The 22,728-nt window shown below is 46.2% G+C and overlaps 1 protein-coding gene across 5 annotated transcripts in view; it reads right to left on the reverse strand.

Annotated features, from left to right (window-relative positions):
- Positions 1-22,728, reverse strand: part of TBCE (tubulin folding cofactor E) — a 619,064-nt gene that overhangs the window by 451,874 nt on the left and 144,462 nt on the right. For 4 of the 5 annotated variants that reach the window (XM_040350725.1, XM_040350724.1, XM_040350722.1 and 1 more), the window contains 2 exons: positions 14,221-14,309; positions 10,856-10,955 (listed from right to left, as the gene is read on the reverse strand). The exons of the other annotated variant lie outside the window; for it this stretch is intronic. In XM_040350725.1, coding sequence (XP_040206659.1) covers positions 10,856-10,955; positions 14,221-14,309 — 189 coding nt within the window. The remainder of the gene's footprint in view (positions 1-10,855; positions 10,956-14,220; positions 14,310-22,728) is intronic. 5 annotated transcript variants of the gene reach the window in all.

Genomic DNA, 22,728 nt, shown 5'->3' on the forward strand with positions numbered 1-22,728 from the left:
CTGTCATTACCAACAATACCAGTCTGCCTGGCTGTCACTGCGAACAATACCAATCTGCCTGGCTGTCATTACCAACAATACCAGTCTGCCTGGCTGTCACTACTAACAATACCAGTCTGCCTGGCTGTCATTACCAAAAATACCAGTCTGCCTGGCTGTCACTACTAACAATACCAGTCTGCCTGGCTGTCACTACCAAGTCCGCAGTCCCTGTCCTCCCCCTCCTGTACCAAGTCCGCTGTCCCTGTCCTCCACCTCCAGTACCATGTCCGCTGTCCCTGTCCTCCACCTCCTGTACCATGTCCGCTGTCCCTGTCCTCCACCTCCTGTACCATGTCCGCTGTCCCTGTCCTCCACCTCCTGTACCATGTCCGCTGTCTCTGTCCTCCACCTCCTGTATCATGTCCGCTGTCTCTGTCCTCCACCTCCTGTACCATGTCCGCTGTCCCTGTCCTCCACCTCCTGTACCATGTCCGCTGTCCCTGTCCTCCACCTCCTGTACCAAGTCCGCTGTCCCTGTCCTCCACCTCCTGTACCAAGTCCGCTGTCCCTGTCCTCCAACTCCTGTACCATGTCCGCTGTCTCTGTCCTCCACCTCCTGTACCAAGTCCGCTGTCCCTGTCCTCCACCTCCTGTACCATGTCCGCTGTCCCTGTCCTCCACCTCCTGTACCATGTCCGCTGTCCCTGTCCTCCACCTCCTGTACCATGTCCGCTGTCCCTGTCCTCCACCTCCTGTACCATGTCCGCTGTCTCTGTCCTCCACCTCCTGTATCATGTCCGCTGTCTCTGTCCTCCACCTCCTGTACCATGTCCGCTGTCCCTGTCCTCCACCTCCTGTACCATGTCCGCTGTCTCTGTCCTCCACCTCCTGTACAATGTCCGCTGTCTCTGTCCTCCACCTCCTGTACCATGTCCGCTGTCCCTGTCCTCCACCTCCTGTACCATGTCCGCTGTCTCTGTCCTCCACCTCCTGTATCATGTCCGCTGTCTCTGTCCTCCACCTCCTGTACCATGTCCGCTGTCCCTGTCCTCCACCTCCTGTACCAAGTCCGCTGTCCCTGTCCTCCACCTCCTGTACCATGTCCGCTGTCCCTGTCCTCCACCTCCAGTACCATGTCCGCTGTCCCTGTCCTCCACCTCCTGTACCATGTCCGCTGTCCCTGTCCTCCACCTCCTGTACCATGTCCGCTGTCCCTGTCCTCCACCTCCTGTACCATGTCCGCTGTCCCTGTCCTCCACCTCCAGTACCAAGTCCGCTGTCCCTGTCCTCCACCTCCTGTACCATGTCCGCTGTCTCTGTCCTCCACCTCCTGTACCAAGTCCGCTGTCTCTGTCCTCCACCTCCTGTACCATGTCCGCTGTCTCTGTCCTCCACCTCCTGTACCAAGTCCGCAGTCCCTGTCCTCCACCTCCTGTACCATGTCCGCAGTCCCTGTCCTCCACCTCCTGTACCATGTCCGCAGTCCCTGTCCTCCACCTCCTGTACCATGTCCGCAGTCCCTGTCCTCCACCTCCTGTACCATGTCCGCTGTCCCTGTCCTCCACCTCCTGTATCAAGTCCGCTGTCCCTGTCCTCCACCTCCTGTACCAAGTCCGCTGTCTCTGGATGTAGGTCAGACTGATAAGAGCGAAAGGGATTTGATGGATGGATGTATATAGGACAGTCTGATCCGTTCATCAAATCCCTTTCGCTGTTATCAGACTGTCCTAATATCCATCCATCCATTCATCAAATCCCTTTCACACGTATTAAACTGTCCTCTATTTATCCATCCATTCATCAAATCCCTTTTGCTCTTATTAGTCTGAACTACATCCATCCATTCATCAAATCCCTTTCGTACGTATCAGTCTCCTCTATCCATCCATCCATTCATCAAATTCCTCTCACAGCTCAGTCTGACCTACATCCACACGTGCGATAGAGATTTGATGAACGGATGGATGGACGTAGGTCAGACTGAATTGAGAGAGTGATTTGATGAATGGATAGATATAGGACAGTCTTATGCGTGCGAAAGAGATTTGATGAATGGATGGATGGATATAGGACAGTTTATTACATGTGAAAGGGATTTGATGAATGGATGGATGAATGTAGAACAAACTCATAACAGCCAAAGTTATTTGATGAATGGATGGATAAATAGAGGAGAGTTTAATACGCGCTAAAGGGATTTGATGAATGGATGGATGTAGGTCAGAATGATTAGAGCTAAAGGGATTTGATGAATGGATGGATGGATAGAGGACAGTCTGATACGTGCAAAAGTGATTTGATGCACGGATCAGACTGTCCTATATCCATCCATCCATTCATCAAATCACTTTCGCACATGTGGATGTAGGTCATATTGAGGTGAGAGAGGGATGGGATGAACGGATGGATGGATGGATCTAGGTCATATTGAGGTGAGAGAGGGATGGGATGAACGGATGGATGGATCTAGGTCATATTGAGGTGAGAGAGGGATGGGATGAACGGATGGATGGATGGATCTAGGTCATATTGAGGTGAGAGAGGGATGGGATGAACGGATGGATGGATGGAGGTCATATTGAGGTGAGAGAGGGATGGGATGAACGGATGGATGGATGGAGGTCATATTGAGGTGAGAGAGGGATGGGATGAACGGATGGATGGAGGTCATATTGAGGTGAGAGAGGGATGGGATGAACGGATGGATGGATGGATCTAGGTCATATTGAGGTGAGAGAGGGATGGGATGAACGGATGAACGGATGGATGGAGGTCATATTGAGGTGAGAGAGGGATGGGATGAACGGATGGATGGAGGTCATATTGAGGTGAGAGAGGGATGGGATGAACGGATGGATGGATGGATCTAGGTCATATTGAGGTGAGAGAGGGATGGGATGAACGGATGAACGGATGGATGGAGGTCATATTGAGGTGAGAGAGGGATGGGATGAACGGATGGATGGATCTAGGTCATATTGAGGTGAGAGAGGGATGGGATGAACGGATGGATGGATGGATCTAGGTCATATTGAGGTGAGAGAGGGATGGGATGAACGAATGGATGGATGGATGGATGGAGGTCATATTGAGGTGAGAGAGGGATGGGATGAACGGATGGATGGATCTAGGTCATATTGAGGTGAGAGAGGGATGGGATGAACGGATGGATGGATGGATCTAGGTCATATTGAGGTGAGAGAGGGATGGGATGAACGGATGGATGGATGGAGGTCATATTGAGGTGAGAGAGGGATGGGATGAACGGATGGATGGATCTAGGTCATATTGAGGTGAGAGAGGGATAGGATGAACGGATGGATGGATGGATCTAGGTCATATTGAGGTGAGAGAGGGATGGGATGAACGGATGGATGGATCTAGGTCATATTGAGGTGAGAGAGGGATGGGATGAACGGATGAACGGATGGATGGAGGTCATATTGAGGTGAGAGAGGGATGGGATGAACGGATGGATGGATGGAGGTCATATTGAGGTGAGAGAGGGATGGGATGAACGGATGGATGGATCTAGGTCATATTGAGGTGAGAGAGGGATGGGATGAACGGATGGATGGATGGATCTAGGTCATATTGAGGTGAGAGAGGGATGGGATGAACGGATGGATGGATGGATGGAGGTCATATTGAGGTGAGAGAGGGATGGGATGAACGGATGGATGGATCTAGGTCATATTGAGGTGAGAGAGGGATGGGATGAACGGATGGATGGATGGATCTAGGTCATATTGAGGTGAGAGAGGGATGGGATGAACGGATGGATGGATGGATCTAGGTCATATTGAGGTGAGAGAGGGATGGGATGAACGGATGGATGGATGGATCTAGGTCATATTGAGGTGAGAGAGGGATGGGATGAACGGATGGATGGATGGATCTAGGTCATATTCAGGTGAGAGAGGGATGGGATGAACGGATGAACGGATGGATGGAGGTCATATTGAGGTGAGAGAGGGATGGGATGAACGGATGGATGGATCTAGGTCATATTGAGGTGAGAGAGGGATGGGATGAACGGATGGATGGATCTAGGTCATATTCAGGTGAGAGAGGGATGGGATGAACGGATGAACGGATGGATGGAGGTCATATTGAGGTGAGAGAGGGATGGGATGAACGGATGGATGGATCTAGGTCATATTGAGGTGAGAGAGGGATGGGATGAACGGATGGATGGATGGATGGATCTAGGTCATATTGAGGTGAGAGAGGGATGGGATGAACGGATGGATGGATGGATCTAGGTCATATTCAGGTGAGAGAGGGATGGGATGAACGGATGAACGGATGGATGGAGGTCATATTGAGGTGAGAGAGGGATGGGATGAACGGATGGATGGATCTAGGTCATATTGAGGTGAGAGAGGGATGGGATGGGATTAGGAGGCACATACATTATTGCATAGGGAGAAAAACCAGCAACATAAATTTGATAATAAGTTTTATATTGCAATGATATTGTATCTGATGATGAAACAGAGTGAAAGATTTCCCATTTTTTTTTGGGCTTTTCTGCAACGTTTGTCCTCCCTCAGCAGCTGCTTGGAAAGTCAGTGTCTTTAGTGAAGTTTTCCTCTTAGCAAAGGGGGCGGGATCCAGGCAGGGCAGAGCCTGAAACGAATCTTTCAGATAGTGAGGAGGTGCTGGGGTGTTAGACACACCCACGATCTCACAGCTTCTTCTAGTCTACAGAGACGTGCACAACGTTCTCACGCAGACCTGTAGTCTAAGCAGAGGGAGCGAGCACGTTACTGACCACACTGAGAACTCCTCGCTCAGTGATCATTTTCTTATCTACACAACCAGGAAGTGGAGAGAAATGACAAGACAGAACTCAGAATTCAGAGGAAAAACGAACAAGCAGGAAATGAAAACTGCACTGCAATGAGGTAAAGGAAGCTATATAGCTGATAAAAATGTTTCCTTTAGTGACCCTTTAATTTCTTTTTGCTGCTCTGTATCTGTTTACCATGATATACGCAAATCTACCATATATCTATAAATGGAGCTTGGGGTTTCATAGTTTGAATAAGGAAGGAAAACGCCATTTGTACTTGCATATCTGTTCATGTCGGGAATGTATCTGGAATGACATTGAATGATATTGTTTTTGTTTTTTTCCTGCATTTTTAAGATATTTACAACTAGGTCTGTACCTTGTGTACTCTGTTATGCTCTTTGTATGTGCATTTGGCAAATAAAACCTTTAAAAAAAAAAAAAAAAAATTACCCCGCAACTTAGCATCTCCTGTACTGATCCCAACAGGGCAGCCCGACGAGCCGGGAGGAGAGGGAGACTTGAGGGAAAGAATCTATCTTGTACCCCGAAAAGACAACCTCGCAGACCCATTGGTCGGAGAGCAGGGAGGTCCACCGAGTCGTGAACCTGCAAAGCCATCTATCCACCCAAGAGTCGTGCGGGGGCAAGACTTCATGCAGTGGCGGGCTTCGATGCCGGTTTGTTCGGCTTACGCACCAAGGAGAACTCTTGTCGGTCAGGGAGGGTTTACCCATGGGCCTTGACTGACAAAAATACCGCTTCTGCGTGGGGAAGGAAGGACCCGGCTTACGGCGGGGCTCCTTCCCCTTGGTAGAATGAGGGAGGAGAGTGCTCTTCCCCCCAGTGACATCCTTGATAATATCATCCAGCGAGTACCCAAAAAGCCTCCCAACTTTAAAGGGCAAATCCGCCAGGGCTTTTTTAGATGCTTGGTCAGCAAGTGTGCTGCATCCAGTGAAGCATCACAGACATATACAAAACCCTGGACCAGCTGGTCCGCTAGCCTAATAACTTTGGGAGGGAGGTGGTGCTCATCCACAGTCTGGTGCAAAATGTTTGCACATTCAGTGAGTGTCTGATACACCAGGGTAGTGGCCACAATAGGTCGCAAGGCAGACCACAGCATGGTAAACATGGAACGGGTCAGTGCTTCGGATCTCCTATCAGTCTGATCCTTAAAAGCAGGGGATCCCTCTATAGGAAGAGTGGTTACCTTATTTAACCGGGCAACCGGAAAGTCAACCACTGGAGGAAAAGCCCACTTTTTTAGGAGGCTCTCCTCAAAGGGGTACCGAACCGCTAGACGGTGAGGGACTACAAAAGCCTTTTGCGGATTTTCCCATTCCGCATCAATGAATTTATCAAAGAAGGGCACATAAGGAAAAACTTTCACAGAACAGTCTGATTTGTGTGATCCAAAAAAGACCGAGCCCTCAACGGAAGCCTCAGCTGCACTATCCAGCTTAAGGGAGTCCCTTATAGCATTGATAAGTGCACGTACAAGTGCCTTGTTATGCCTTGTTATGCACCGACCCAAGAGAGGAGTCTTCCTCACGTCCACATCTTCAGACAAAACAGAACCAGAGACCTGAGCCGCAGCCAGGTCCTGGTCTGAGTCAGAGCATTCCCCAGGGGATAGCGGGGGGAAGGGGGCACTTTTTACCCCCCTTACATCCGCACGCCGCTTCTACTCTGGCAACAAATGTTTCCAGGACTGCCGGCAAAGTGTCAATGGGAACCGCAGGTGCAGGAGCACCAGCTGCCACCTCTGGCATGTTTGGGGAAGAAGAACCAGATACTGACTCCATTACAGAAGCTCCCAGGGCCCTATTCAAATAAAAACCCACCCTCCTGATGCGCTGACCAGGGGGTTACCCAGGGGACTCACCACCACAGGAGGAGACTGCACAGCGCCGTAAAACCGTGAGGTAAAGCTGTGAGGTAATTGTGAGGAGACCTGTGCTGCGTGCCGTAGGAACCAGAACTAGAAGCCAAAAAACTCTTCGAAGATGGCCGCCCTAAAATGGCCGACCGCAATAGTAATATGTGCCATAGCGCGGCCACAACAAAATGGCCGCCAATAGGATTTTCAATAGAAACTGAAAATCCCCTGAAAAATGGCGCCGGTGCCGCCAAAATGGCAGAAAAATGCCGCAATGAAGCAGAGAAAGCCTAATTAGGCTGAAACCGGGGCAAAAACGTCTCTTTGTAAAAAGACCCCCAGCAAGAGAAACGCAGGCCAGGGGCACCACAGTCCCCTTAGTAAGGCACCCCCCCTACAGCAGCAATAGTAATGCAGCAGAGGGAAAAGGTGCTGGGAAGGGAGGATAGGAGGACCCCCGAACCACAGGAATGCTCAGCCGTACCAACCTACCTAAGCGGGTGTGCTCACGCTCGCTGGCCGGACTGAGGAGACTACCAGAATCTATATATCCAGCCTGTCTCTCAGCCGACAGTTGATAGAAGATTCTTTCAAGAAAAAATAAAATAACATTTTCCTCAGGGCGCTGGGCACAAAGGGAGCCATACGTCCTTCTCCTTTGCTAGGCAGAAAAAAACTGAGGCTGCATGCTGCATGGAGGTGGGTTATGTCCGGAGGGACCGGCCCCTAAGTGTTCAACTCTGTTAAAGTAACATGTATTTGAATATCTAACATGTTTCTGCCTAGTCCTCTCCTGTAAACAGGAACATAACCCACTTGTCAAGACTTGAGAAGGCTGTGTCCGTCCATGGACGATAAGAGAAAACTTTGTTTTTTCCAAGACATGAAAAACGGTCGTGTGTACGCGGCATTAGAGGAGCCTCTTTCCTTGTTTTTCTGTAGTTTTGTGAACCTGGTTTCTGTTCTTCTGTGACGGCAGCCCTATGATGAGCCCTTGGACTTTGTTCCTGTATAGATTTTTTCCTACACATTAACCTCTTTTGCATGGACCTTGTGAGACTGTATATTCATGACGCTAAGTACTGTTAATGGGGAGATAAATGAGTCCTAGCTTTTGCACATACACCTGTATTTGTTGTAAACTATATTAAGGCTTACCTATAGGTGGTGGAAAGATCTCCTAAACCTCCACCGTTGAGGAGATATTTCCAAAAAAGCTGTGCGCAAATGTCTTTGGCGCATGCGCACTTTAGAAAGGGCACGATCATGCCGTTTCTAAAGGGGTCATGCCGTGACTGACGGCTCCCGTGCGCATGTGTGGGAATGACGTCACGCGACAATCACAGAGTCGGAGTTTGCGGCCCCGGAAGGAACAGGGGTGAAGATGGGCGCTTCCTGCCAGTGGGAACAGCCGTGACATCATAGGCTTCGGTTTCAGGTAAGTGACGCATAATGGGTTACCATGAGATGCATGCCCATTATGCTTTACCTTTGCAGGGAAATAAAGAGGAAGTAAAACCCATCATGGTTTACCTCCTCTTTAAAGTGAAACGCAGATGTTACAACCAAAAAAGTCAATGTATTTTATTAGGATTGTATGTTATAGACCAATACAAAGTGACACATTTGTGTGAAGTGGAAGGAAAATGATAAATGGTTTTGCAAATTGTTTTACAAATAAAATTTGTGAAAAGTGTGGCGTGCATTTGTATTCAGTCCCCCCGAGTCAATACTTTGTAGAACCACCTTTCGCTGCAATTATAGCTGCAAGTCTTTTTGGGGATGTCTCTACCAGCTTTGTACTTTGAGGTGAATTTTTTGTCTATTCTTGTTTGCAAAATAGCTCAAGCTGCCAGATTGGATGGAGAGTGTCTGAACAGCAATTTTCAAGTCTTGCCACAGATTCTCAATTGGACCATTCCAACACATGAATATACTTTGATCTAAACCATTCCATTGTAGCTCTGGCTGTATGTTTAGGGTCGTTGTCCTGCTGGAAGGTAAACCTCCGGCCCCAGTCTCAAGCCTTTTGCAGGCTCAAACAGGTTTTCTTCCAAGATTGCCCTGTATTTGGCTCCATCCATCTTCCCGTTAACTCTGACCAGCTTTCACTTTCCCTGCTAAAGAAAAGCATCCCCACAACATTATGCTGCCACCACTATGTTTCACGGTGGGGATGGTGTGTTCAGGGTGATACGCAGTGTTAGTTTTACACCGTGCATTATTGGCTGCTTCTCTGATTAATGCTCTCCTTGCCCGGCCTGTCCGTTTAGGTGGAATGTCTTGGTAGGTTTTGGGACATTTTTTTCATTCAACCCAATAGTTGAATGAAAAAAAATCATCAGTGTATGGGCTGCCTAAGAGCGAAGACCAGCCATAGACAGTTTAAATCTCAGCTGGTTCAGCAGGAATTGCTGGGCAGGAGGGATATTCCCCTGTCAGCACTGTCCGTGTTGATAGGGGAATTATGCAAGTTTCTTTCCTGCAATCTGTGGATGCAGGAAAGAAATTTGCACCGTATATTACCTGCCTAACTGAAAGTAAATTGTAAATGTCTTGAAAGAACAGGAGAGAAGGAGGGAGACAGATGGGGGGAGAGACGGGATGGAAATAATGCAGTTCAGTGCTCGTGGAATCCTTCCTGCAACTCGCTCCTCTCCGTGCCAATGAGGATGCAGGATCGGGTGGCTGTGGTTGTGTGAGCGCTCGCATTATGCAGTGTCAGCGAGCAGAAGAAGGGGATGGGACTCACTGGAGACTCTCTCCCTCTCAGTAGAGACTGTTACTTCAGCGGCGGTCGGAGCAAAATGCAAAAAAAAGAAAAAAAATAGTTAATGTTGGGGGGGGGGGGGGGTCAGGGCCCCCTCTGGCCCCCCCTAGGGATGCCATTGCTCTCACAGAGAGCTTTAGCCCACATGACCCTTCACAAACGTCACCACCCGGAGCATGCTGGGACTGTGACATCATAAGAGGCCTATATAAACCCGGCATTACAGCGGGAGGGAGCGTCGAGTCAACATTGGAAGAAAAGAAGAGGAAAGAAGAAGGCGACAAGGAAGACCGGGCTGGCCACCGCAGCTAATAAAAAAGCTACAAAGAAGATAGCAGCGGCGGCGCAGCCCCGGCAGAAGGCACCGGAGAGCAGTAGAAGAACCGGGAAGCACGGAGAGCAGAAGAAGACCCCCGAAGTCAGAAGAAGAGCCCGGGAGAGCGGAGAAGTCGGAAAAAGACCCCCGGAGCTGACTAATAAAATATTTTAAAAACCTGTGTAGTGTATTTTTTTTGACACTTTTCCTCCAGGTGAATGGGTAGGGGTTCAATGTACCCCATACTCATTCACCTAGGGTGGGGGGCCGGTATCCGGGGGCCCCCTTGTTAAAGGGGGCTCCCAGATTCCGATAAGCCCCCCGCCCGCATACCCCGACAACCAACGGCCAGGGTTGTCGGGAAGAGGCCTTCTCCTCATCAACATGGGGGCAGGGTACTTTGGGGTGGGGGGGCCGCTGCGGCCTGGCACGGATAAGGAGGGGGGGCGCTCGCTCGTCCCCACCCCCTTTCCTGACCGGCCGGGCTGCTGCTCGGATACGGGTCTGGTATGGATCTTGGGGGGACCCCCACGCCGTATTTTCAGCGTAGGTGGTTCGCCTTTAAATCCGCACCAGACCCATGGGCCTGGTATGCTCTTGGAGGGGAGCCCATGCCGTTTTTTTTTGTTAAAATTTGGCGTGGAGTTCCCCCTCAAGATTCATATCAAACACAGTGCCTGATATTGGCAGGGATCCAAGTCGGATCCCCACTCATTGAAAGTCGGACTTCAAGTCCCAGGGCAAAGTCGGATCAAAGTAGTATCCTGTTCATGAAAGTCGGATGGATGTAGGACCAATGTAGGATCAATGTAGGATCAATGTAGGACCAATGTAGGACCAATGTCGCAGAGCAAAGTAGGATGAAAGTCGTGTAGTATAGTGTGAACCCAGCCTTACTGGTTTGTAAGGTGAAGCTGTGCAGGTGGAATGAGTTTAGTACAAAACCTTCAAATCACTAGAGCAAAAAATGACTCGCTCAATCCTACTAACCATGCAAAACACCTATATGAAACTTCTCACTCTTAAAATATTAACACACAAACTAATTTTCAGTACATGTCCTTCAGAACACATTTTCTCTAAGAAGGTAAACAAAATACATACCTGAGATCAAGGGTATTCAGTTTCTTGAGCTGACAGGCAATGTCTGCTACGTTTTCCCATGAAGCCAGAAGGTTTTTTGACAAATTTAACACAGAAATATCTGATAGTTAATAAGTTAAGAAAAACAGCCAATCAATAAATCAAGTAATATGTAAAAAACTAAATGATACAAAACCGATTTCAAAAGGCCATAATAAGAGATATGCACTAAATAATGAGGTTAAATTGCTTCTAAAGGCTAAACATTTTTTACCTTAAAAGAGAAGTATGGGGTTCAGGGTTTTTGCACATTTATACTAGCCTAGGTGGATGCAGCATTGGTCCGATGCTGCATCTGTCCCCCATCACCTCCAACACTGAGAGCCGAGCAATCTAACACCGCAGATCGCTTGGTTCTCACAGCTCCCTGAGCAGAGAGCTGCTTACCATCAGTCACCATTCTCGGATCTTCCCCCTCCTTGCTCACTGGAGCACTGGGTTGTGGAAGGGGTGGGAACAGCCGCTCAGGATCTCAGCAGCTCACCGAGAGGCTGAACCTGATGCCGGTTCAGGCATGTGGGCGGATCCCAACCACAGTGTCGTAGTCTTGCCAGAGCCTGGACCTGCTCTGATGTCAGCAGACAGCGGACTTCAACGGGTCACAGAAATACAGAAAGAACTGCACTCCTGTGATCCACAGAAAAAGTACAGCTAAATGACCTTCAGCTGTACTTCTACTTTAATGCAATGCCATTTACTTATCAGTAAAATCTGTTTCTTGGAGTACAGTATGGGACACAGGATCCTTAGTCCTTTATCATGGGTCAAATGCTGCAGAAGCATTTCCTATATAACCCCTCCAACTCCCAGCTAGCCTCAGTATTGTAGCAAGCAAGAGAGGTCAAAAGAATAGAGGAATGGGATCTGTATCCTGTACTCTACTTCAAGAACCATATTTTACTGGTAAATCAAAAATCCAGTTTTCTTATTAGTACAGTACAAGACAGGGGGTCTTTAGCCTTTAACCAAAGGACATCCAAAACCATTCAAAAAGAATGGCTGGGCAACAAGAAAACATCAACTGTTCCACATACTATAATACACAAGCACAGTAGCTTTAGATGTGCACCAGACTGAGGACTGGAACATACCATGCTGCAACATACCACTGAAAATTTTGAAGTCTGCACTCCTTGGTGACCAAGGCATAGAAGCGCCAGCACCCTGGGGCAGATTTAAGGGGTGCAAGCCCTGAACTTACAGTGGCAGATGTCTTTACACTCCACCCAGGCTTCCAAAACCTAGGCAGCACTAGCAATAAAACTAAATCTAAGCCAAGAGTGGGAGGGTTTATCAAAGGAATGTCCCTGAAGCTTTCTGTCAAAATTCATTGAATTAATGGTAGCTGCATTATAACAATGTTTACCACTTGATGACCACCGCACGAACATTTACGTCGGCAGAATGGCACGGACAGGCAAATGGGCGTATATATACGTCCCTTTAAATTTGCCGTCGCGTGGGCTCCTGCCGCGAGCTCCGTGACCATGCCCGCGGGACCCACAGACTTGATGTCCGGCAGTGTCCCGCGATCGTGTTACAGAGCTGCAGAACGGGGATATGCCTGTGTAAACAAGATATCTCCCTGTTCTGCCTTGTGACAGGACACTGATCTTCTGCTCCCTGTTATCGAAGCAGTGATCAGTGACGTGCCACATGTAGCCCAGCCCCCACACAGTTAGAATCACTCCCTAGGACACACTTAACCCCTTCCTCGCCCCCTAGCGGTTAACCCCTGCCCTGCCAGTGTCATTTACACAGTAATCAGTGCATTTTTCGCTGTATGACAATGGTCCCAAAATAGCGTCAAAAGTGTCAAATGTGTCCACCGCAATATCGCAGTCCCGATAAAAAAAAAATCACAGATCACCGCCATTACTAGTAAAAAAATATTAATAAAAATGCCATAAAACTATCCCTTATTTTGTGGACGTTATAACGTTTGCGCAAACCAATCAATAAACGCTTATTGTAAAACTGAGGAAAAATTAAAATTGTATATATTTTTTGGGGGATATTTATTACAGCAAAAAGTAAAAAATATTGCTTTTTTTTTCAAAATTGTCACTCTATTTTTGTTTATAGCGCAAAAAATAAAATAAAAAACGCAGAGGTAATCAAATACCACCAAAAGAAAGCTCTATTTTTTGGGGGGGAAAAAGACCTTTGTTTGGGAGCCATGTTGCAGGACCACGCAATTGTCAGTTAAAGCGACGCAGTGCCGAATCGCAAAAACTGGTCCCAGTCATTTGGCAGCCAAATCCTCCGGGGCTGAAGTGGTTAGAGATCCTATGCCCTGTACTGTATTTACATAGAAACAACTGAATGCTTTTCTAATAAAAAACATTGTTTGCGTGTGGACAAGGACCAGAAATAATTCAAGAATGCATGTTATAATCCTATATTAAATAGGAGTCCCAAAAATACACTCCACACACTATACAACTTGCCTCCCCCCTCACGCCACAATCACCTTCTTCTCCCAGTTCAACAGGCAACTAAGCTGATGGTTCATCATGTTACCCAGAAACAAGCCAAGCTTTAGTTAACCACTTGCACCTTTACTTCCATTGCTCTCTGCCCTACTGCTCCCAGCTACCTGTCAAAGGAGCACTGTGGAAGCTATATATGGTAAACAACTAAAAAGGTGGCAGGAGCCCAAAACCAACCCTGCCTGCCTTTGGCTGCCTTGTGCACCCATGTCACAACTTTATGCTACAAAGTGTAGGACAGCAGAGTGACATATATCAGGGCCTCTGTCTCCTGGCACCTTATGTCTGTCACCTCTCGCAAACATACTACAATGTCATACTCTTCACATTCCTCTCCTATGCAGTCACCAGTGTCATATAATTATCTGTTATTATACCAGTCCAGCTCCCCCGCTGCTGCTCCCACTGCCAACTGTCTGACCCTCTGCAGTCCTCCGCCTATATTGTCTGTTGTCATACTCATCACTCTTCATTCTTAAACAGCACCATAAAATCCTTGTGAACTCCTCTTCTACACATACCGGCCACAGTCCTGCTCTTCATATTGATCTCTCCCACATACTTTCCACTGGCATACCCTCCAAACTACTCTGATGCACACCCACTAAATTATTTGATATTTTCCTATTTTTTTTGTTATTTTGTTGTTACTTACAAATTGCCAACCTTGCCAGTTCTGAAATAGATACATTTTTATAATAATAAAAAGATATAAGGCTTGTGGGTAAGGAACAAACAGTTCCCAAACTAAGGTGTGTTGGACTGGGTGTAGTGTACAAGAAAAGGTCTATAGCATCACCTTTGCAGATCACTAAAACCATGTTAAAAGGATACTTGGACATGAGTGAAGGATCTCTACTTTCTGTCCAGCATTACTGACTTCGCATCCTCGCAATGAAATATCAGACAATGCGTTTAACTGGCTGAATTTAATAGAAAAATAGTCATACAGCTTCAACTTACATAAACATTCACATGAAATGAACACAATAAGCAAGAGCAACTTTACCAAAGTATAAAAAAATTGTTTACCAGTCAAAAGCTTTTTTTTTTTTTTTTTTTTTTTAGCGCAGCCTGCAGTTATATCAATCAAATTTGATTGGGACATACCATACCATACCATACCATACCATTGAAGTAACATCCCATTTAAGTATATAGGGTGTTCTTACACAGACCACAACGCCCTAGATTTTGCTGGTCCAGACATAAAAAAAATGAGATTCTTGCCAGAGGTGTCACTACAGATAATCGCCGCCTCCCCATCACCTCTCCCCCCAGGCAATTTTTGCAGCCAGTCAGTACGCTACTAGGGACCAAAGCGGAGGACAGCATCAGTTCATGAAATTAACTCCTAACCACCGACCCTCTTTCTGAGATATGTTGTTAACAAGTTAAAAGCAATTTTTTTTGCTATAAAATTACTTAAAAACCCCAAAACATTATACATTTATTTTCTAACACCCTAGAGAATAAAACGGCGGTCGCTGCAATACATTATGTCACACCGTATTTGCGCAGCAGTCTTACAAGCGCACTTTTTTTGGAAAAAATACGACATCAGTTAGACCAAATTTCTTTATATTGTCAAAAGATAATGTTATGCCGAGTAAATTGATACCAAACATGTCACGCTTCAAAACTGCGCCCACTCGTAAAATGGCGACAAACTTTTACCCTTAAAAATCTCCATAGACAACTTTAAAAAAATCTTACAGGTTGCATGTTTTGAGTTACAGAGGTCTAGTGTTAGAATTATTACCTCACATCTGCACGCGAGCTCGGCAGGACAGGGCGCGTTAAATTTTTTTTATTATTTATTTATTTTACCTTTTATTTTTTACACTGTTTTTTTTTTTTTTTAAATCACTTTTATTCCTATTACAATTAATGTAAACATCCCTTGTGTGACAGAACCCACTGTCACTGTGTGTTTTGGAAAGAACTGTGTCCGTGCCTCCTACCGACAGACTATGGGCCAGAAGATACTGGAGACCCGGGACAAGCTGGCATGGATGTAATGTAATGTTACAACCCTTCTCCCCCCACCCCCCCCTCTTGTTGCTGTGTCTAATTGTGTTGATTCATGACACATAGACAATGGCCTGGACTGCAGACATCTCTCCGCAGGGGGTGTGTATTGAGGCTGCCTGCTTACCATAAACTCATTAGGTATCTGTAGACTGTTTCAATGTACAAATGTTCAGTTCCCATTGGTTGTTGGCTAAGGGGAGTGTCCCTAGCTCTGTGTAACTGTATGTCTTGGAATTTAATAAACAGTTTAAGCTCTGGATGTTTAACCCTCAACACCTGTGTGGATTGTCTCGTGATTGAGGGGTTAAGGGCTGGTTATGGCGAGGTTGCAGGCTGCAGGTGCGTTTGGAGGACAGGAGACACAGGTCTGGCGGATGTGCCCACCTGGGGTATCTGAGATCCGTCACACCTTGTAATAGAAAAAAGCATGACAGGTCATCCTAAATATAAGATCTGGGGTCAAAAAGACCTCAGTTCTCATATTTACAGTAAAATACAACAAAACAAAACAAAAAATCCCCCCAAAAAATGGCCCTTTAAGAGCTATGAGCGGAAGTGACATTTTAACGTCGCTTCCGCCCTGCTATGGTATGGAGGCAGGTCGGGGCCATCTTCCCTTCACTCGTCTTCATACCCAGCCACAGGAAGGACCGGATCGCCTCCGCCACTGCCGACAGCTCCGGTAAGTGGCGGAGAGCATGGGAGAGGCGCCACTCTCCTGCCGCCGTTAACAGTGATCTCGTAGCGAATCCGTGTATATTCTTTTCCATTCAAATTTTTAATTAGGATTATGAAATTACAAGATCACAAAATTACATAGTCATATTGTATCTAGAAGTCCGTTTGGTTGGCAATATCATGTTACATATAGACACTCAAATCTCAAGGGTGGTACCAATTCAACAAAGGAATTATAGCACAATTACATGACATAGCTATGATTGCCATAATAGATATGATAGATTGTTGTACCCAGAGAGATGTGGTCTGACCTTGTATAACGCAATTGAATAATAAACCGAGCATTATTATTTCAACCATAACAATTACCTCTACTACAACTATAACTATACCTCACTTGTTGCTTTTAGGGTCTATGTTTCCCTATTCCTTGTTGACGTGCTTCGACAAAGAATATTGGGTAAATTATAGGTTTTAATCCAAATTTCCCACTTGCGTTTGAAGGTGTCCCTATTGCCATGGATAATGGCATATGAGCGCTCATAAGTATCATGTAAAGTTACCCTTGAAATAACTTCAGCGAGAGTGGGAGCCACGTCTTTTTTCCCATTGACAGAGTATGGTCAATCTGGCAGCTATTAATATATTTATAACTACTGTTCTGTAGTCGGTTGTACAGTTGTTCATAGATAGTCCTAATAGTGTCATTGCCGGTGAGGGGCAGGTAATGGTCCCTGTAATTGGCAAGATCAGTTTGAAGACAGATCTCCAAAAGCTGGTTACTGATCTACAATACCAAAGTATGTGCAGTAGGTTTCCAGATTGTCCGCAATTACGCCAGCAATCTGGGGAGTGTTCTTTATAAATTTTCGATAACTGGACATGAGTCAGGTACCACCTATAGAGAATTTTGTAAATATTTTCCGAGTGAGATATGCAACGAGAAGCACCTAGGTTAAATTGAATTGCTCCACTCCATTCTACCTCTGAAAATAATATCCTAGTCCTTGTTCCTGTTTCTTTATAGTAGGTGTTTGTGCTTGCAATAGAGAGTAAAGAAGGGATATACCTTTTTGTTGAGGAGTATCTGTGTGATAGAAGTCCCATATGCGTTTATCTAATTATACAGTGCCCGAGGTTAGCCTATGTTTAAAATGTTGTATCTGGTACATCTTGAAACTGTCTCTACATTTGATTGTTTCTGGGATTTATATTAGTGTGGAGTATCCGGAGTCTAACCATGTCTCAGGCTCGATTCACATCTATGCATGTTGCTTTTTGAGTGTTTCTACAGTGCTTTTTATGGTGCTTGCCGCACTTTTGGACGCGTTTTTTTACACTTTATCTAGCTGGTTGCTAAGGAGGGGGCCGTGAAGCCAGCCGCCGCATCCTTAAGAACCAATGAGTCATCAGCTGTCAGCGGGCTTCCCACTGGATGTAAGAAAAAAAAAAAATGCCGGCAAAAGAAACAGAAAAAAAAAACAGCTTGAGGTCCCCCCCCCAGGTCCATACCGGGCCCTTAGGTCTAGTATGGATTCTGAGGGGACCCCCCCCCCCCCGCACCAAATAAAAATAAAAGGCGTGGGGGTCCACCCAAAATCCATAGCAGACCCTTATCCGAGCATGCAGCCTGGCAGGTCAGGAAAGGGAGGGGACGAGCGAGCGGCCCTTCCCTCCTGAACCATACCAGGCCACATGCCCTCAACATGGGGGCTTGGGTGCTTTGGGGCAGGGGGGCTCTGCACCCCCCCCACCCCAAAGCACCTTGCCCCCATGTTGATAGGGACAAGGGCCTCTTCCCGACAACCCTTGCCCGGTGGTTGTCGGGGTCTGCAGGTGGAGGGCTTAACGGAATCTGGAAGCCCCCTTTAACAAGGGGGCCCCCAGATACCGCCCCCCCCATGTGAATGACTATGGGGTACATTGTACCCCTACCCATTCACAAAAAAAAGCGTTAAAAACAGTAGACAGTTTTTGACGAGTCTTAATATCTTCTTCTTCTCCGGTCTTTCCCCATCTTCTCCCGCATCTTCTTCCTCCATTCTTCTCCTTCTCCCCCTGCTTCTTCTTCCGCTCTTCTTTTTTCTGTGTCCTCCTTCCTCTGTCGCCGCTCCCGCCGATGACACTCCTCCGATGCTGCATCCTGCTGATCTGTCGGCGCCGATGTCCTGCATTTTTTAAATATCGATGGTGGCGTGGCATTTGGATTACGTCAGAGGCCACGCCCCTTGTGATGTCACCGCCCGGGGCGTGATGGGTCAGTGACGTCATACGGGGCATTGGCCTCTGTGTAACGTAATCAGATTGTCTACTGTTTTTAACACTACTTTTATTTTTGGGAATTGGTAAGGAAAATAATGTACCCCATACTCATTCACATAGGGGGGCCGGGATCTGGGGGCCCCCTTGGTAGAGGGGGGCTTCCAAATTCCGATATGCCCCCTGCCCGCAGACCCCAACAACCACCGGGCAAGGGTTGTCGGGAAGAGGCACTTGTCCTCATCAACATGGGGGCAAAGTGCTTTGGGGTGGGGGACGCAGAGCCCCCTCTGCCCCAAAGCACCCATCCCCCCATGTTGAGGTATGGGTATGGTTCAGGAGGGGGGGCACTTGCTCGTCCCCTCCCTTTTCTGACCTGCTGGGCTGCATGCTCTGATAAGGGTCTGCTATGGATTTTGTCCCCTCACACCAGATAAAAAAAGTTGTGGGGGCCCCCTCCAAATCCATACTAGACCCAAGGGCCTGGAATGGACCTGGGGGGGACCCACGCTGTTTTTTTTTTCACAATTATTTTTAGCCAGCATTTTTTTTTTACATTCAGCGGGAAACCAGCTGACAGCTGATGACTCATCGGTTGGTAAAGATGCAGCGGCCGGCTTCCCAGCCCCCTCCTTGGCAACCAGCTAGATACAGTGTAAAAAAAAATGTATAAAAAAAAAAGCAAATCGCTGCTAAAATCGCAGTAAATACGCAGTACTTGTTTTTTGGAAGCGGGTCCATTGAATTCTATTGCATGCAAAATGCTGCATTTTGCGAGGAAAAAAAGTCACAAACCCTTTCCAAAAACGCAGAGGCACAAAAATGCATTGATGTTTACATGTTCCATAGGAACCCATGTTAAAACACTTCCCTGCATTTCTGCAAAATGCATCAAAAAATGCATTTGTGTGAATTAAGCCTTAATCGAAAAATCTGGAATTAGGAATTCAAAAGATTGGAGTGGTATATCATTGAAGCATATATGAGTGTGTGCTTTGCTTCTTTCTAGCCGCGAGAGATGCAGAGATAGATGGGTGATTGGTTTATTGGTGGATGCTGCCATCAATAGTGCTTGTAGGTTATTACTATTTATCACTGCTTTGATGGGGATGGGTCAAACTATGCTTTTAGCTGGTCTATAAGTTCCGCCCTATAGTAGTCTGAGTACTGGGACTCCCAATCCTCCAATGGATCTATGTTTTACAAGGGTAGAGAAGGAAACTCTTGCTCTTTTTCCCTTCCAAATAAAGGATCTACGAGAAGCATTTCGTTTGTTAAAGAAATAGTCTGGTAAAGGGAATTGGTACCGTCCCGAAAAGGTAAAGAATCTGTGGTAAAATAACCATTGTGAAAGTTGTGATCCTCCTGTCATGGACCTTGGAATGCTTAAGTGTTTGAATCTGTCTTAAGGCCAGACGGCTCTATTGTTCTGTGTCTGGCTATCGTGTACATTGATTGCCCCCTGGGGCTTCCGTCTCATTACACATAACAGTCCCTCCATTCAAGCTATCGGACCAATCCCTGCTGACTAATTTTCAAGTCTTCATTTGCATGGCTAAGGAGGACCTGAAGGAGGACTACATGTACTTTACAATTGACCAATAGGAAAGCGATTTTTGGGGGCGGGATGTTCCAAATTCTGTTTAAAAGTGTGTTGTGTACTTCCAATAAAGGTCTTCTTGTTTGAACTTACATACAGCCTGCCTGGTGTTTGTTCTAATGGATTCCGAACGGCACATAGCTGTAGTTCGGTTCCCGGAGCCTTGGATGACAGAACCAGACGTTGCAATCTGCAAGCTGACTCAATAGTAGCAGAGTAGTGTCGGGAGAGCGGAAGCGAGCGAGCAAGTAATGCAAGGCTTTCTCCCTGGTGTGGAGAAAGCCTCTTGGGGGGGGGGGGGGTGAGCAGGCAAGTCAGGACACTCTCTACTTTGTAGATGGAGAAAGGAGCTGTGTGCTAGTGGGCGTCCTGACACTCCTGCTCGCCCCCTCCCCCTCAAGAGGCTTTCTCCACACCAAGGAGAAAGCCTTGCATTACTGTGTGTAGTTACAGACAGAAGAACAGGAAGTGAGGATTTCTCAGAAGAAATAAGGACATTTAAAAGCAAAATCGAAGGATGAGGTAAGTGAAGGAGGACTGCAAAGGAAGCTATTAAGGGATTTTTTTTTTACCTTTACAACCACTTTAATTCTATAGTAGGAGATATCGCCAAAGGCCTCAATCATCTTGCATACTGTGGGTAGGGAGGACTCCAATTCTGAGAGTGTCATACACAATTACATTGTCAGCGAATAGGTCAATCTTGTGGCACGTGCCAGGTACTGGAATGCCTTTAATAGATGGAGCGTCCCTGATGGCAGTCGCAAAAGGTTCCATTATTAATGTAAAAATCAGGGGGGACAGGGGGCACCTCTGTCTAGTGTCATTTGTAATATTAAAGGCATCGGAGAGTACAGAGGAGGTAAAAACTTGAGCCAAAGGTTTTGTATATAATGCTAAAATATCAGAGAATAGGTCCATCGAATCTAAATTTGTTTAACCACTTGACCACTGGGCACTTAAACACCCTTAATAACCAGACCAATTTTCAGCTTTCGGTGCTCTCACATTTTGAATGACAATTACTCAGTCATGCAACACTGTATCCATATGAAATTTTTGTCCTTTTTTTTCACACAAATAGAGCTTTCTTTTGGTGGTATTTGATCACCTCTGCGTTAATTTTTTTCGCTATAAATGAAAAAAAGAACGTAAATTTTGTAAAAAAAATGAAATTTTCTTCATTTCTATTATAAAATTTTGCGAAAAATAAATTTTTCTTCTTAACCACTTAACGCCCGCCTATTTACGTCCACAGAATGGCACGTACAAGCAGATGGGCGTATATATACGTCCCTGCCTTCTAGCGGGTGGGGGGTCCGATCGGGACCCCCTCCGCTGCGTGCGCCTTACCTCGGGGAGCGATCCGGGACGACGGCGCGGCTATTCGTTTATAGCTGCATCGTTGCGATCGCTCCCCGGAGCTGAAGAACGGGGAGAGCCGTATGTAAACACGGCTTCCCCGTGCTTCACTGTGGCGACATATCGATCGAGTGATCCCTTTTATAGGGAGACTCGATCGATGACGTCAGTCCTACAGCCACACCCCCCTACAGTTGTAAACACACACTAGGTGAAGCCTAACTCCTACAGCGCCCCCTGTGGTTAACTCCCAAATTGTAACTGTCATTTTCACAATAAACAATGCAATTTAAATGCATTTTTTGCTGTGAAAATGACAATGGTCCCAAAAATGTGTCAAAATTGTCCGAAGTCTCCGCCATAATGTCGCAGTCACGAAAAAAAAAAAAAAATCGCTGATCGCCGACAATAGTAGTAAAAAAAAAAATTAATAAAAATGCAATAAAACTATCCCCGAATTTGTAAACGCTATAAATTTTGCGCAAACCAACCGATAAACACTTATTGCGATTTTTTTTACCAAAAATAGGTAGAAGAATACGTATCGGCCTAAACTGAGGGAAAAAAAATGTATATATGTTTTTGGGGGATATTTATTATAGCAAAAAGTAAGAAATATTGGATTTTTTTCAAAATTGTCGCTCTATTTTTGTTTATAGCGCAAAAAATAAAAACCGCAGAGGTGATCAAATACCACCAAAAGAAAGCTCTATTTGTGGGGAAAAAAGGGCACCAATTTTGTTTGGGAGCCACGACCGCGCAATTGTCTGTTAAAGTGACGCAGTGCCGAATCGCAAAAAGTGGCCTGGGCATTTAGCTGCCTAAAAGTCCGGGGCTTAAGTGGTTAAGTTTGGCCAAAAATGTAAACTGCTATATATCTTTGGTAAAAAATAAATAAAAATGTGGATATTATTTAGTCTGGGTGAAAGTTATAGGGTCTACAAGTTATGCTGCCAATTACTGAAAATGTATCAATTTGATCACACCTGAGAGCCTATCTCATTTCTTGAGACCCTAACAAGCCAGTAAAGTACAAATACCCCCCAGATCACTCCTTTTTTGGAAAGTAGACATTCCAAGATAGTTAGTAAGAGGCATAGTTAGTTTTTTGAAGTTGTCATTTTTTCCCACAACGCTTTGCAAAATTAAGATTTTTTTATTTTTTTTCACACCAAATTGTCATTATAACAGGTTATTTCCCTTACATGGCATGCACATTCCACAAATTACACCCCAAAATATATTCTGCTGCTCCTCCTGAGTATGGCAATACCACATGTGTGAGACTTTTACACAGCCTGGCCACATACAGAGGCCCAACACTGAAGTAGCAACTTCAGGCGTTCTAGGAGCATAAATTACACAACTAATCTCTCAACCACCTATTACACTTTTGAAGGCCCTGG

The sequence above is a fragment of the Rana temporaria genome, chromosome 4, assembly GCF_905171775.1.
Source record: "Rana temporaria chromosome 4, aRanTem1.1, whole genome shotgun sequence".
NCBI lineage: Eukaryota > Metazoa > Chordata > Amphibia > Anura > Ranidae > Rana > Rana temporaria.